The sequence below is a fragment of the Bombina bombina genome, chromosome 10, assembly GCF_027579735.1.
Source record: "Bombina bombina isolate aBomBom1 chromosome 10, aBomBom1.pri, whole genome shotgun sequence".
Taxonomy (NCBI): Eukaryota; Metazoa; Chordata; class Amphibia; order Anura; family Bombinatoridae; genus Bombina; species Bombina bombina.
Window position 1 is genome coordinate 186,941,909 of NC_069508.1, and position 16,153 is coordinate 186,958,061.

Here is a 16,153-nt window from a genome sequence, read left to right on the forward strand (position 1 = left end):
ACTTGGTTCTTTGGAAAGCCGAAGCTTGAATTAAGATGTCGTCTAAGTAAGGCGCCACTGCTATGCCCCGCGGTCTTAGCACCGCCAGGAGGGACCCTAGCACCTTTGTGAAAATTCTGGGAGCAGTGGCCAACCCGAAAGGAAGAGCCACAAACTGATAATGCTTGTCCAGAATGGCGAACCTGAGAAACTGGCGATGATCTTTGTGGATAGGAATATGTAGGTACGCATCCTTTAGATCCACGGTAGTCATATATTGACCCTCCTGGATGATTGGTAAGATTGTCCGAATGGTCTCCATCTTGAACGATGGAACTCTGAGGAATTTGTTAAGAATTTTGAGATCCAGGATTGGTCTGAAAGTTCCTTCTTTTTTGGGAACCACAAACAGGTTTGAGTAAAACCCCAGCCCTTGTTCTGCAATTGGAACTGGGTGGATCACTCGCATTGTAAGTAGATCTTCTACACAGCGTAAAAACGCCTTTTTCTTTGTCTGGTCTGTAGACAGACGAGAAATGTGGAACCTTCCCCTTGGAGGAGAGTCCTTGAATTCTAGAAGATATCCCTGGGTAACAATCTCTAATGCCCAGGGATCGTGAACATCTCTTGCCTGGCCTGAGCGAAGAGAGAGAGTCTGCCCCCTACTAGATCCGGTCCCGGATCGGGGGGCTACCCCTTCATGCTGTCTTGGTAGCAGCTGCAGGCTTTTTGGCCTGTTTACCCTTGTTCCAGCCCTGGTAAGGCTTCCAGGTTGCCTTGGGCTGTGAAGCGTTACCCTCTTGCTTTGCCGCTGTAGAGGCTGAAGCGGGACCGCCCCTGAAGTTACGAAAGGAACAAAAGTTAGCTTTGTTTCTAACCTTAAAGGGCTTGTCCTGGGGGAGAGCATGGCCCTTTCCCCCTGTGATATCTGAAATAATCTCTTTCAATTCTGGGTCGAAAAGGGTCTTTCCCTTGAAAGGGATATTTAATAATTTGGATTTTGATGACACATCGGCCGACCATGACTTGAGCCAAAGTGCTTTGCGCATCATAATGGCGAAACCTGAATTTTTTGCCGCTAACTTCGCTAACTGGAAAGCGGCATCTGTGATAAAAGAATTAGCCAGCTTTAGAGCCTTAATTCTATCCATAATCTCGTCATATGAGGTCTCCGTCTGGAGCGATTCCTCCAGCGCCTTAAACCAGAAAGCCGCTGCAGTAGTTACCGGAATAATGCAGGCAATAGGTTGGAGAAGGAAACCTTGTTGAACAAAAATTTTCTTAAGTAAACCTTCTAACTTTTTATCCATAGGATCTTTGAAAGCACAACTGTCTTCAATTGGTATAGTTGTGCGCTTAGCAAGTGAAGAAGCAGCCCCCTCTACCTTAGGGACCGTCTGCCACGAGTCCCGCCTGGGGTCAGTTATGGGGAACATTTTCTTAAAAATAGGGGGGGGGGGGGACAAAAAGGGACACCTGGTCTATCCCACTCCCTAGTAACAATATCCGCAACCCTTTTGGGGATCGGAAACGCATCAGTGTATACAGGGACCACAATCATCCAGAGTGGCTAATACCTCCCTGAGTAATACGCGGATGTGTTCCAGTTTAAATTTAAACTCTAATGAATCTGACTCTGCCTGACGAGCAATCTTTCCTGAGTCAGAAATTTCTCCCTCAGACATCAAATCCTTCACCTCCACATCGGAGTGTTGTGAGAGTACATCAGATAAGGCTACCAAAGCTTCAGACTGCTCATCATCTGTTTTTAAAACAGAGCTGTCGCGCTTTGTAGGGAAAACTGGCAGTTTGGATAGAAAGGCCGTAAGGGAATTATCCATGACTGTCGCTAGTTGTTGCAAAGTAATAGGGGCAGACGCACTAGAGGTACTAGGCATCGCTTGAGCGGGCGTAACTGGTTGTGACACATGGGGAGAGGTAGATGGACTATCCTCATTCTCCTCAGAGAATCATCTAGGGCCACACTTTTAAGTGCAACAATATGATCTTTAAAGTGTATAGACGTATTAGTGCAATTGGGACACATTCTGAGAGGGGGTTCCACCATGGCTTCTAAACTCATTGAATAAGGATTTTCCTTAGTGTCAGACATGTTTAACAGACTAGTAGTATACACAAGCAAGCTTGGAAAACACTCAAATAAAAAACACAATTTGAAAAAACGTTACTGTGCCTTTAAGAAATAAAAAGAGCACACAATTTTACAAAACAGTGAAAAATGCACCAATCTTTTTGAAATGTTTACAGTATGTACCTAAGGCTTTAATATGATTGCACCACAAGTTGCAGAACGATTAACCCCTTAATGCCCAAACCGGAGCAGCCTAAAGCCAACAACCGGTTAAGAACTACAGCACCTTGCCACAACTTACAGCTGTGGCCCTACCTGCCCTTAGGGATCAGATTTGGGGGAATAAAGCTTCTTTTGGGCCCTCAAACAGCAGCTGGACCCTCCATGTGAAGCAGCATGAACAGACTTTCAATTCTAAATGCGCATCTGAGGCGCGAAATTAGGCCCCTCCCACTCCACTCCGGAGTTATGAGGCCTACAAAAATCACTTCTAAGTGACTAAATTCATGCCATGTGGATAATACCCCAGTAAAAACACCAAAGTGCTTAAGAAAAGTGTCACCAACGAATATTTCTTGAATAAATAATCGATTGCCCTGTATTAGTGTCAACCAGCCTCCACATTCACTTTACCCTCCCGTAGAGAGACCCTAGTGCTTAGAGCCGGCAAAGAGAATGACTGGGGGGTGGAGCTAAGGGGGGAGCTATATGGACAGCTTTGCTGTGTGCTCTCTTTGCCACTTCCTGTAGGGATTGAGAATATCCCACAAGTAAAGGATGAATCCGTGGACTGGATACACCTTGCAAGAGAAATTATATTAAAATTAAAAATTGAAAGAAATTGAAATTAAAATGACTGCACTATAACTTGGATGCGTTAGCAATTGTACAAACTTATTACTACCATTTAATAAGCCTTAGGTCAATTCTAAGCAATAAAAGTTGATAGCAGATAAAATAAAAATTGATCTGTTTAACTAGAATTTAGCAAGAAACACAATGTATAGATAAACATGAATTGCTTTTGTTATATAAACTGTTGTAACATATGTATAATATAAAAGTACAGAAATCAACCAATGCATTGTGAATTGTGAGATACAAAGTAGCAACTAAAGGACACTATGATACAATACCATTTAGCCCAGAAGGGCGGAGTAACAGGACGCTTTAAAAGTCAGGCCTCTGACAAATCAAACACAAGCCAGATGAAGCCCTGAAACCAAGCACCAATGAGGGGGAAATGCGTGTCGCAAGCAAACTTCAATTCGAAAGGGGGTTACAGCTGAACCCTGTGTATGTGCTCACCAGTAATACAGGAATGGTGAAGATTCAGGCACGCTCACGTATGGTGAAGATACTTGACTGCAGAACTGCAGTGACAATGGACCAAGGAGGATAACAATATTACCCTTTTGTTGAAAAGCTGGAGGTTTCGTTATGTTATTATGCAGGTTGGATGTTTGTGCACAGTTTTTGTAAATTACTGAGCATGCTTTAATACTTGATGTGCTATTAGCTTAGACTGAGTTTGTATTGATATAATATTGTAGTCTTTATTTTGCTGGCCAGCTAATTGTGCAGAGAACTTTGTATGTGTTGTATGGATATGTGCATATGATTTACACACATAATGCATCTTGCTAAATAAATACATTTGATTATATAAGAGTGCTGAATCCCCTTGTTTTATATAGGATTTTCCAAAGTCCTATAGTGTCTTTCTATTTTTGAGTATATTAAATTTTGTGGGTCTGCACCATTATTAATAAAACTCTGATTTGAGTATTATAGTGTTGAATCTGATAAAGGCTTTATCTCTCTCCTATCTTAGTAGATAGAAACATAGAAACATAGAAACATAGATATTGACGGCAGATAAGAGCCATAGGCCCAGCAAGTCTGCCCCACCTTACCTAACAGTATAAACTTATCTAGTTCGTAGGATAGCCCTATGCTTGTCCCATGCATTTTTAAAGTCCCCCACAGTGTTTGTTGCTACTACCTCTTGAGGAAGTTTATTCCATAAATCAATCACTCTTTCTGTAAAGAAGTGCTTCCTCAAATTACTCCTGAATCTACTACCCTTTAGCTTGAGCTCATGACCCCTTGTTCTTGAATTTTCCATTTTATGTAAAATACCCACAGCCTCAGTTTTACTAAACCCTTTAATGTACTTGAAAGTTGCTATCATATCACCTCTTTCCCTTCTCTCCTCTAAGCTATACATATTTAGGTCATTGAGCCTATCCTGGTAAGTTTTATTTTTTAGACCATGTACCATTTTGGTAGCCCTCCTTTGCACAGATTCAAGTTTGTTAATATCCTTCTGAAGATATGGCCTCCAGAACTGCACACAATACTCAAGATGAGGCCTAACTAATGATCTATAAAGTGGCATAAGAACCTTACTATTTCTGCTGCAAATACCTCTACCAATACATCCAAGCATTCTGCTAGCCTTACTCGCTGCCTTACTACATTGTTTACTAAGTTTTAAATCATCTGAAATAATAATTCCCAAGTCCTGTTCCTCGTCTGTAACAGTCAGTAAAGTGTCATTGAGTCTGTAATTAACATTTGGATTTTTCTTCCCTAAATGCATTATTTTACACTTTGCTGTGTTAAACTTTAGATCCCAGTCGTTTGTCCAATCCTCCAATTGTTGTATATCACTTCTCATTTTGTCTACCCCCCCTGGAACATCCACTCTGTTGCAAATTTTTGTATCATCTGCAAAGAGACATACTTTCCCCTGTAGCCCTTTGCTGATATCGCAGATAAATATGTTAAACAAAACAGGCCCCAGAACTGACCCCTGAGGAACACCACTAGTAACAGCCCCCTCTGCTGAATGAACTCCATTTACTAAGACACTTTGTTTTCTGTCCTTAAGCCAGCATTCCACCCAGTTCACAATTTTTGAATCTAGACCAAGGAGATATAGTTTGTGAATAAGTTTATTGTGTGGGACGGTGTCAAATGCTTTGCTGAAATCTAGATATGCTACATCAACTGCTCCTCCCTTGTCTAATACTTTTGTTACATAATCAAAGAAGTCAATTAGATTAGTCTGACATGATCTCCCTGAAGTAAAACCATGCTGATTTTGGTCCTCTAAATTGTTTGTCTTTATGTAAGTCATAATTCTTTCCTTTAAGAGGCTTTCCATTAATTTCCCTACTACTGAAGTTAAACTAACTGGCCTGTAGTTGCCAGATTCTTCTCTACTGCCCTTTTTATGAAGAGGTATTACATTTGCTATTCTCCAATCATCTGGGACAGCTCCTGTTAATAGTGACTGATTAAACAGATCAGTTAATGGGACAGTTAGCACTGAACGAAGTTCTTTTAAAACCCTTGGATGAATATTATCAGGACCCACTGCCTTTGTAACATTTATTTTTGATAATGCTAACAAAACCTCATCCTCTGTAAAAAGATTACTGTTAAGCTTGTTTCTATTTTGCATAGCATCCCTTAATGTAGACATTGTATCTTCACAATCTTTAGTGAAAACAGAACAGAAGTAATCATTGAGACAGTCTGCAATCTGCTTATCTCCTTCTATTATTCTACCATCAACTGATTTCAATTTTACTATTCCTACCTTATTTTTTCTTCTTTCACTGATATATCTAAAGAATGTTTTGTCCCCATGTTTTACTGACTGTGCTATCTTCTCTTCTGCATGAGCTTTAACCTTCCTAATTAACTGCTTAGTCTTTTTTTGTTGGAGTCTCCATATTTTCATATCATCATCTGCTTGTGTGTGTCTGTAATTTTTATAAGCTATCTTTTTTGTCTTTACAGCATGTGCTACTTCTTTGGAAAACCAAATTGGTTTCCGCTTTCTTTTACTTTTACAGACATGTCTAATACAGTGTGCGGTTGCATCTAAAATGGCACCTTTCACAAATTCCCACTGTTCTTGAACCCCTGTAATAAGATTTTTCCCCTTTAAATAGTTTTTTAGGTATTCTCCCATTAATGAAAAATCTGCCGTCCTAAAGTCTAAAACTTTTGTTTTAGTCTGGGTGTACAGTTCCTGAACATGAATACTAAACCAAACAGATTGATGATCACTGGATCCTAAGTTCTCACCTACAGACACATCTGAAACTGTATCACTGTTTGTAAGTATTAGATCTAATATAGCTTCCTTACGAGTTGGTTCCTTGACTAATTGTTCAAGTGATTCCCCTAGCAGAGATTCAAGAATATACCTGCTTCTAGCCGATCTAGCAGAAGGAATCTTCCAGTCTATATCTGGCAAATTAAAGTCCCCCAGTACTATAACCTTACCCTTCATGGTCATTTTGGTTATTTCATCTAATAACAGATTGTCCAGTTTTTCATCCTGCAATGGAGGCCTATATACAACCCCTATTCTAAAAACATTTTTATCTCCAATTTCCAAAGTCACCCAAATACTTTCCACCTCATCATTTGTTCCTACAATTTCAGTAACCTTTATATTTTCATTTACATACAAAGCAACTCCTCCACCTTTCTTTCCTACTCTGTTCTTTTTAAATAACCTGTATCCAGGTATGACTATGTCCCAGTCATGCAAATCATTGTACCATGTTTCTGTTATAGCTACTAAATCCAAGTTGTCCCTAGTCATTATTGAAATGAGTTCAGGTAATTTATTTCCTAAGCTGCGAGCATTTGTGCTCATGGCACGAAGAATTTTTCTACTAGAATTTCTAGAATTGTTACTTGGACTAACAGTTTTGGCATGCTGTGGGGGGCAGGTGGATATATTAATGCTACCCCCCTTTATTAGTTTAAATGATTTCTAATAAAGTATTTGAACTCTTCTCCCAGATACTCTGTTCCTTTAGCATCCAAATGCAAGCCATCTCTCCTAAATAACCTAGTATCTTTCCAAACAGAGCTATAATGGCCAATAAAACCAAATCCTCGTTCCCTGCACCACTTATCTAACCAAGAATTAAATGTTGTTATCCGCTCCATCTTTCCTGCTTCCTGGTCATACACAGGTAAAATAGCAGAAAATGATAGAGTTGATGCCACAGTCTCTAAATGATTACCTAGGTCACAAAACTCTTTCTGAACAGCAGCAACATGATTACTAGCCAGATCATTTGTTCCTAAATGTACAATCACATCTAACTCACTTCCCTTTCCTGCTGCCTTAACAATTCTCAGAATACGATTCCTATCCCTGTGAGCAGTAGCTCCTGGAAGACATCTAACCTCCCTTGTTTCTCCTTTACTTTCACCTAAATACACATTCCTCAAAATAGAGTCACCCACTAACAGTCTTTTTCTCAAAAACACATCTGCAGTTCTTTCCTGTGTTATGTTACCTGGAGAATCAGGTGCCAATAGATTTAAATTACCTGTTACAGTTTCAGAGGGCTCAGAAACAGCAATCTCCTCATCACAAGTGTATTCGGCAAGAGCAGCATAGGAGTTTTGCAATGGTGTGTATACATATATATACACATACACACACACACACACACATATATATATACATATATATATACATATATAATATATATATATATATATATATATATATATATATATATATATATATATATATATATATATATATATATATATATATATATATAATCAAGATTGGCCCATATTTACCATTTGCAGTCTAGGGATATACCCATTGATTTTGTCCACTTAGGTAAACAGACTACAGAACTCCCTGTGTAGCATGTAAAAAGGTCAATCAAACTGTAGCATATTTAAGTATGCAATCTACCCTTCGGTGGTAGAAGAAGCACAGTTTCAGGATTATTTTATAGGAAAAGCAGGTAGATTAAATTAACAGTGCAAGCGGCAAAAAAAATATTACATTTTCATGATTCATATAGAGTCTAAAATGTAAAATAAAAAAGCTTTTCAATTTACCACATAATCACATTGGTATACTCTCTTTGTATACTGTGTTGAAGAACATATTTAGATATGCTCAGAAGTGTGCATGTATCTTGAGCAGTATATTGCAGCAGTGTATAACTGTTACAAACATTACATAAATTGTTACAAATACTGCTTCTATATAGTGCTTAAGACACGTGCCCACTTCCAAGCCTACCTAGATATCCTCCTCAACAAAGAATGCCAAGTAGCTCAAGTAAATTTCATAAAAGCAAGGTAACTGTTTTTTTTTTAAATGACACGCTCTATCTTAATCATAAATGTTTAATTCTGACTTCCATATCCCTTTAAGTCCTTAGAATATCAAACTGGATTACAGTAGCTTGTGTAGTGCAGAATATGTATTTAAAGGGACATTAAACACTAAATAAATGCTGGATAGAATGATGCATTTAAAGAAAATATAAGTCTAAGAATAACATGCAGCTGTTTAAATATTGACAAAATAAGTGCAAAAGTTTCAGTGTCTATAAAACAATGGGAGCTGCCGTGTTGTAACTTAGGTTACCTTCTCTGCTGTGGCCAATTAGGAACAGTTATAAACAGGTCACTAGAGTGTGCAGCCAATGGCTGTGTGGAATATAACAGTGGTCTACTCTTCCATTTCTAACAGGAACTAGAAAGCTCACAAATTTAGAGTGGAATTACAGGAAAAGGGGACAAAATAAATAATGAAAGTATATTGCAGAGTTTTTTTAAACATATAATTTATCATTTTATATTACCATCTCAAAGGGTTTAATGTCCCTTTCAGCAAAGAAAGTGGAAAACCTTTTTTTTGTTTTACCAAAACACATCAGACCAACTTATAAGAAACCTGATAATTCAAATTTATTAACATTGAGTATTTTCGGCAAAGATGCTGTATTAGTAGATTTTGTGTCTTTATTTTTTATTGATTTTCTTATTTTTATTAACAAATAGAAAACATACTGTATACAACAGAGCAGACCCCTAACAGCACTAATGTATACACAAGGTAAAAATGATCGCCTTATCCAACATTATAGACCCTGCAGTTATCCCGGCTTCACACCGAATACATTTTGTAGTACAATTCAATTAGTTGTCCCACGTCTTTATTTCATAGTTCTGCATCCAGGGAACCGCACCCTCTGTTGCAGGAGTAATATTAAGTAGTATTAATACAGAGTACCAATTAAGTTAGGTACAGCCCCCCCCCCCCCCCACATTGGATTAGTAGATAGTCCAGGCGTTTCTTCATAATTCTGAACGTTATTTTCAGGATATAGGGAATCCATTGGTGGCACTTTAAATGCTTTCTTCAAAAAGAAAAGAAAAAAAAACTCCTACAGTAATATAACTTGATAAGAGAAAAATATAACTCTCTAAATTCTTTATTCTATATCTTTGCTTTCTGTATCATTAATGCCAACCTCCACCCCAACCTTGTGTGACCCTCGCGCCAGGCGAGCTCTGACACAGTGTGAAAATCAAAGCTAGAGTTAAAAAAAAAATAAATTTAAAAAAAAAGAGGATTAAAATAAAATTGAGCAATGCTATTACAGCTTGGTCCCTCTGACTTAACCTCTAGATCCATAACCCCTGAATTTACACCGGTGGCTCATGAGAAGGAAAATATGAGATGAAACGTATCAGCTAACATTCATACTTTGTAAGACCAATAATCATTATTGGTTTCATTTGGATTCTGCGTCGCTAAGAGATTTCTCTCTTGTCATTGGCTTTTTGTACATCCACAGATATTTACCACTAAAACAAGGTGCTTACTGAGCATAACCCAAAATCCATTACCATAACCGAGAGCATTTTGTGGTTATTGAAGGTTTTTGTCCCAGCACAAAAGCACACGGATCCTTAACCAGCACCTTTTTTATGCTTATTTTTTAGTTATTTCATTTCTCCCAGCTCCAAAATAGTTTTTTTTAATAAAAATATATAAGTTCAAACAGAAAAATAAAAATTAAAAGTGTTGCCTTAGCTGGAATGCCAACAAGTACATACAACTTGCTGATTAGACTTAAAAAAAATCTAAAAAAAAAAAGAAATGATTAAAAACAATAGAAAAAGTAAGATTTGTTTTTTAAATTTCCTGTGTGCCATAGAGGGACCAGAGAGGCAAGACCGGAATGGAAAGGGAGAAGTTAATGAGTTGTGCTGAAATTCCAAGCAAGTCTTGCAAAGCTTTGCATTTTCTTGAGATGGGAACATTGCCTGTACGAGAGAAAATACCCGGCACAGCGTTATGCTCCAATGCCTGGTCCCCCGTTAGTTCAATCCCAGCTCTCCTAGCAGGGTAAGCGGTAGTTATGTTGCATAGTGATCAAAGCTGCCCAAGTATTCCAGCGCGGCTCTATAGCACAGTTGATACTGGTCCTGTGCAGAAACAAAAACAAAACAGTGAGGAACTTATTTCTAAACTAATAGGGACAGTCTAGTCAAAATTAAACTTTCATGATTCAGATAGGGCATACATTTTTAAAAAAACTTTCCAATTTACTTTTATCATCAAATTTGCTTTGTTCTCTTGTTATTCTTTGTTGAAAGCTAAACCTAGGTAGGCTCATATGCTAATTTCTAAGCCCTTGAAGGCTGTCTCTTATCTCAGTTAGTTTGACAGTTTTTTAAAGCTAGACAGTGCTAGTTTATGTGTCATATAGATAACACTGTGCTTACTCCCGTAGAGTTATTTATGAGTCAGCACTGATTGGCTAAAATGTAAGTCTGTCAAAAGAGCTGACATAAGGGGGCAGTCTGCAGAGGCTTAGATACAAGGTAATAACAGAAGTAAAAAGTGTATTAATATAACTGTGTTGGTTATGCAAAACTGGGGAATGGGTAATAAAGGGATTATCTATCTTTTTAAACGATAACAATTCTGGAGTAGGCTGTCCCTTTAATTTTGTGGACAATCTATATTAATAATACGTCCAGTGTAAGTCAAACATGCAGATGGGCTATGATATTTATTCAGTGAATATTGCTTTAGTTTGAGAGCTGACGTGAATATCAGATTGCAAAGAAGAAACAGCAGAAAATGATGTGTGAGGCTAACTAGGCTGCAGTCTCTTGCTGTCTAGTTGTGCTATGACAATAGTTTTCTAGCTATAGCAGGCCCTTCACTTTCTTCATTTGTAGCTCATTTCCCTATGGCTCTGTGACTCTAACCTCCGTAAAAGGACACAAAACCCAAATATATTCTTTCATGATTTATGTGATTTTAAACAAGTTTCCAATTTACTTCTATTATCTAATTTGTTTGGTTCTCTTTGTATCCTTTGTTGAAAATACATAGGTAGGCTCAGGAGCTGCTGATTGGTGGCTGCACATATATAACTAATTTTATTAGCTCACCCAGTGTGTTCAGCTAGTTTCCAGTAGTGCATGTCTGCTTCTTTAACAAAGAGATACCAAGAGAATAAAGGAAATTAGATAATAGATTGATAATAGAAGTAAATTTGAAAGCTGTTTAAAACTGTATTCACTATTTGAATTATGAAAGAAAAAAATTGGGTTTCATGTCCCTTTAAGTGCTGTGCTGTGTCTTTTCACTATACTTTGCCTTTTGTAATCTGTCTGTTGCACCACAAGGAACACTACAGAACAAAAGCAATAACTAGATTAGGCTAAAATTTGTTTTGCACAAATTGTTTGTTCAAATATAAAAAAAAAATGTTTCATCCAATATTTGTTAATGGGGTTGTTTGCTTATTAATGTAAATACGTTATCTGCTATTTTCAATGATGGGGGGGGGGGGGGGGGAGGGACATCTTTGGGGCAGTAGAGGAGCAGCTGTTAAAGTTAAATTAGTAGCCAGTGCTACTGCTACAAACCAGCAACAGCACAAAACAAGTCACATATGGGCTCAGAATTTGACCAAGAACAAAACTGAAGCTTGCATACATATTGGCTGACACAGGAATTAATCAACTGACAAATAAATTGTAAGCATTCCCCACCTTTAAAATGCAGTTTTAGCTACATGAACAAATCAACTACATTTTTGTCCCGCACATTTGCTTTTTTTTTTTTTCATTATAGAGATTCTTGTTTATCATTTATGGACATATGGGACAAATATAGAAAGATTGTTGTATTTTTTTTACATTTATTTGAACCAAATGCTCATTTATAAAACTCAAACATTTTCTTTTGTGATTCAGACAGAATATACCATTTAAAAAAAAGTTTCCAATTTAATTCTATTATCAAATTTGCTTCACTCCAATTATATTCTGTGTTGAAGAGATACCTAGGTAGGTTTCTGGAGCACTAAACGGCAGGAAATAGTGCTTCCATCTAGTGCTCTTGCAAATGGATAACAGTCTACAAAACTGCTGCCATATAGTGCTCTGGAAATTGGCCGGCTGCTAAGCTTATGCCCCTGCTTTTCAACAAAAGATACCAAGAAAACCAAAGAAAATTTGATAATTGAAGTAAATTAGAAAGTTGTTTAAAATTGCTGCTCTATCTGAAAGAAACATTTTGGGTTTCAAATCCCTTTAACAATCAATAGTGCATATTTATTAAATCAATAGGCTAGCTTAGGTTTTAATCGGAGTCGTCATTACTGCAGACTTGCTTAGAATTGATGTCTGACTTAAATCTCTAGTTTGTTTGTTATTATAAAATGCCTTTATACATTAGTGAATGGTCTCCGTACAGATATAACGACAGGAAATGATTCTATAGCTCCGGCAAAAAAAACCTCTCGCTGTATTGTAATATTTTGTTTTTATTTAACATGTTCCAAATGACTTGTTATACATACTAACAATCTATGGAAGAATGTTCCCTAATATTTATTTTTGTATTAGAAATAGCTGTTTTGCTCATTAAAACCATAACCTATTGATAACAAGGAAATGCCCATTTAAATGGACTGGCCCTGTAGAAAGAGCAGACCTGGTCATGTTATCTCTTTTAGTGCACCAAATCTAATAGTTAGGAATTGAAATATTAATAAAAGCGTGTGAGTGTTTGTGTGTGAGTTTGTGTGTGTGTGTGTGTGTGTGTGTTTGTGTGTGTGTGTGTGGGGGGTAGTTAAATGAGTGGAACCTAGATATTTCAAATAAAAATATATCTCTGTCTTTACCATCCCCCAGTACAATGCCCCTTTAAGTGAACATATCTGCATCATGCTGATCAGTAAGTGCTTCCTCACCTCTGTTTGCACCATGGCTGGCCGCTGCGTTCTCAATGTCTTCACAGTCTGGAACATATCAACCACTCCCTCGTACCTCATCCGCTCTAGTACTATACTGAGAGTGATGAATACACCGGTGCGCCCCACTCCGGCACTGCCAAAGACATAGATGATTGCAATCATTATTAAAAGAGAAATTCCCAGCGTGCTGCAGTAAACTTTAATCCAGATAATCTCTCTATGTGTTATTTCATTACTGTACAGGTTAAGGCGACATAAAAGTATTTTTTATATATGCATTATAAATATCTGCAATACAAATGATCTTTATACATAATATATTGTTTATTAGCCATTGAAATGTATATTTTTATCATTGTTTTGCTTGAAAAGCCTCTTCAATGTGTTTATCTCCTTTGCTGTGGTCTGTGAGGGGCAAATGAGCTTCTGTACTGATCAAACAATCACTGTGCAGCCTGCAGTAAAGTGTTCTGGATCTTTCAGCCTTTCTGTGGTGCAGTGATTACACTAAATAATGAAAGGCCATGGCGTATTTTTATCTACTGTGCATTATTAACCATTTGATGGAGGATTTAATTTTGACTTGACTTGAAATAACTTGGTTTTATGTTACCCTTTTTTTAAAAACCATGTCTGGCAAGAGAAAACAATATGGCATTTTCTTAGCATAATCGGAGTTATCCAGGATTCTAGGCCATAACATATATTTCCTAATACCAAGGATAAACCTAAATATTGTAACTATTCAATACCTGCAGTGAACAGTGATAGGCCCGTCCTGACCAAACTGCTCCTTGGTTTTGTGCACTTGTCCGATGAAGTCGATGAACCCTTCACCAGTTTTTGGCACACCTTGCTCTGGCCAGTCTGTGAACTGGAACTGCCTTATTGTTCGAGACTGTCCATCCTACAAAACAGCCATAAATGTATCAGTATGGTAAGCACTGGAAAACAACTGAGATGCTTTATGTAATGAGAGGGAAATGAGGAGAAAGAATAACAGATGGTAATGTCAGGTGCATACAATGGTATATTAAATAGAGAAGAACTTGTAGCTTTGCATATTAGTGAAGTTATGACTGCAGATAACACAGCAGCATTCTGAGCCAACTTACCCGAGCATCGGTCACCTTGAACTCACGCAGGATGTACTGAGGCATGTTATACTCTGCCATGGGGTCTACTACAAAATACTGGTACCGTGCGGAGCGCTCTGCAGGCCAGTACTGATGGCATTTCTCCTGTATAGGGAAAATAAGAAACAATCTCTGGTGAAGTTCAGAGCTATTTTCTGGCACAAAATGTGTCAGATTGTTTCATCACACAACCTTACTGCAATGTTACTATTTTTGACACATTGTTTTAAAAGCTGTGATTTAGACTCAATAAAAAGTTATGGGTAAGTCTCAATAAAAAGCTATGGGTTAGTCTCAATAAAAAGCTATGGGTTAGTCTCAATAAAAAGCTATGGGTTAGTCTCAATAAAAAGTTATGGGTTAGTCTCAATAAAAAGCTATGGGTTAGTCTCAATAAAAAGCTATGGTGTAGACGCAATAAAAAGTTATGGGTTAGTCTCAATAAAAAGCTATGGTGTAGACGCAATAAAAAGTTATGGGTTAGTCTCAATAAAAAGTTATGGGTTAGTCTCAATAAAAAGCTATGGGTTAGTCTCAATAAAAAGCTATGGGTTAGTCTCAATAAAAAGCTATGGTGTAGACGCAATAAAAAGTTATGGGTTAGACTCAATAAAAAGCTATGGGTTAGTCTCAATAAAAAGCTATGGGTTAGTCTCAATAAAAAGCTATGGGTTAGTCTCAATAAAAAGTTATGGGTTAGTCTCAATAAAAAGCTATGGGTTAGTCTCAATAAAAAGCTATGGGTTAGTCTCAATAAAAAGTTATGGGTTAGTCTCAATAAAAAGTTATGGGTTAGTCTCAATAAAAAGCTATGGTGTAGACGCAATAAAAAGTTATGAGTTAGACTCAATAAAAAGCTATGGTGTAGAATCAATAAAATGCTATAGGTTAGACTCAATAAAAAGCTATGGTGTAGACTCAATAAAAAGCTATGGGTTAGTCTCAATAAAAAGTTATGGGTTAGACTCAATAAAAAGCTATGGTGTAGACGCAATAAAAAGTTATGGGTTAGACTCAATAAAAAGTTATGGGTTAGTCTCAATAAAAAGCTATGGGTTAGTCTCAATAAAAAGCTATGGGTTAGTCTCAATAAAAAGCTATGGTGTAGACGCAATAAAAAGTTATGGGTTAGTCTCAATAAAAAGCTATGGTGTAGACGCAATACAAAGTTATGGGTTAGTCTCAATAAAAAGCTATGGTGTAGGCGCAATAAAAAGTTATGGGTTAGTCTCAATAAAAAGCTATGGTGTAGATGCAATAAAAAGTTATGGGTTAGTCTCAATAAAAAGCTATGGTGTAGACGCAATAAAAAGCTATGGTGTAGACGCAATAAAAAGCTATGGTGTAGACGCAATAAAAAGCTATGGGTTAGACTCAATAAAAAGCTATGGTGTAGACACAATAAAAAGCTATGGTGTAGACTCAATAAAAAGCTATGGTATAGACGCAATAAAAAAAACTATGGTGTAGACTATTTCCTTTTAGATTCCAATAACAAATAGCAACAAAAAAGTAATATATGAAATTAAATTATGTATATATTATTGATGGATGTCTATTCTATAAAGGATAGTATATGACTGATTTATATAGAGCCTGGATATATTAAAGTGCATAATAAAAAGACAATGCAATAGCACTTACTCTGAATTTTAAAAGAGCAATAGTTTCAAAACAAATTTCAAAATGTCCTTTACTTTGCCACCCCCTGTATCATGTGACAGCCATCAGCCAATCAGACTCACATACTCTTGCACATGCTCAGTAGGTGCTGGTACCTTATAAAGTGTGCAATTTGATAATGGAATTACATTGGAAAGTATCTAAAAACTGTATGCTCTATCTGAATCAGGAAAGAAAAT

The 16,153-nt window shown here is 37.1% G+C and overlaps 1 protein-coding gene across 4 annotated transcripts in view; it reads right to left on the bottom strand.

Moving 5' to 3' along the window:
* Positions 1 to 8,811: 8,811 nt before the first annotated feature.
* PTPRF (protein tyrosine phosphatase receptor type F) overlaps positions 8,812 to 16,153 on the bottom strand; it is a 496,653-nt gene continuing 489,311 nt past the window's right edge. For all 4 annotated transcript variants that reach the window (XM_053693596.1, XM_053693597.1, XM_053693598.1 and 1 more), the window contains 4 exons: positions 14,271 to 14,396; positions 13,908 to 14,062; positions 13,153 to 13,288; positions 8,812 to 10,363 (listed from right to left, as the gene is read on the bottom strand). In XM_053693596.1, the coding sequence (XP_053549571.1) occupies positions 10,295 to 10,363; positions 13,153 to 13,288; positions 13,908 to 14,062; positions 14,271 to 14,396 (486 nt within the window). In that variant the 3' untranslated portion in view covers positions 8,812 to 10,294. The remainder of the gene's footprint in view (positions 10,364 to 13,152; positions 13,289 to 13,907; positions 14,063 to 14,270; positions 14,397 to 16,153) is intronic.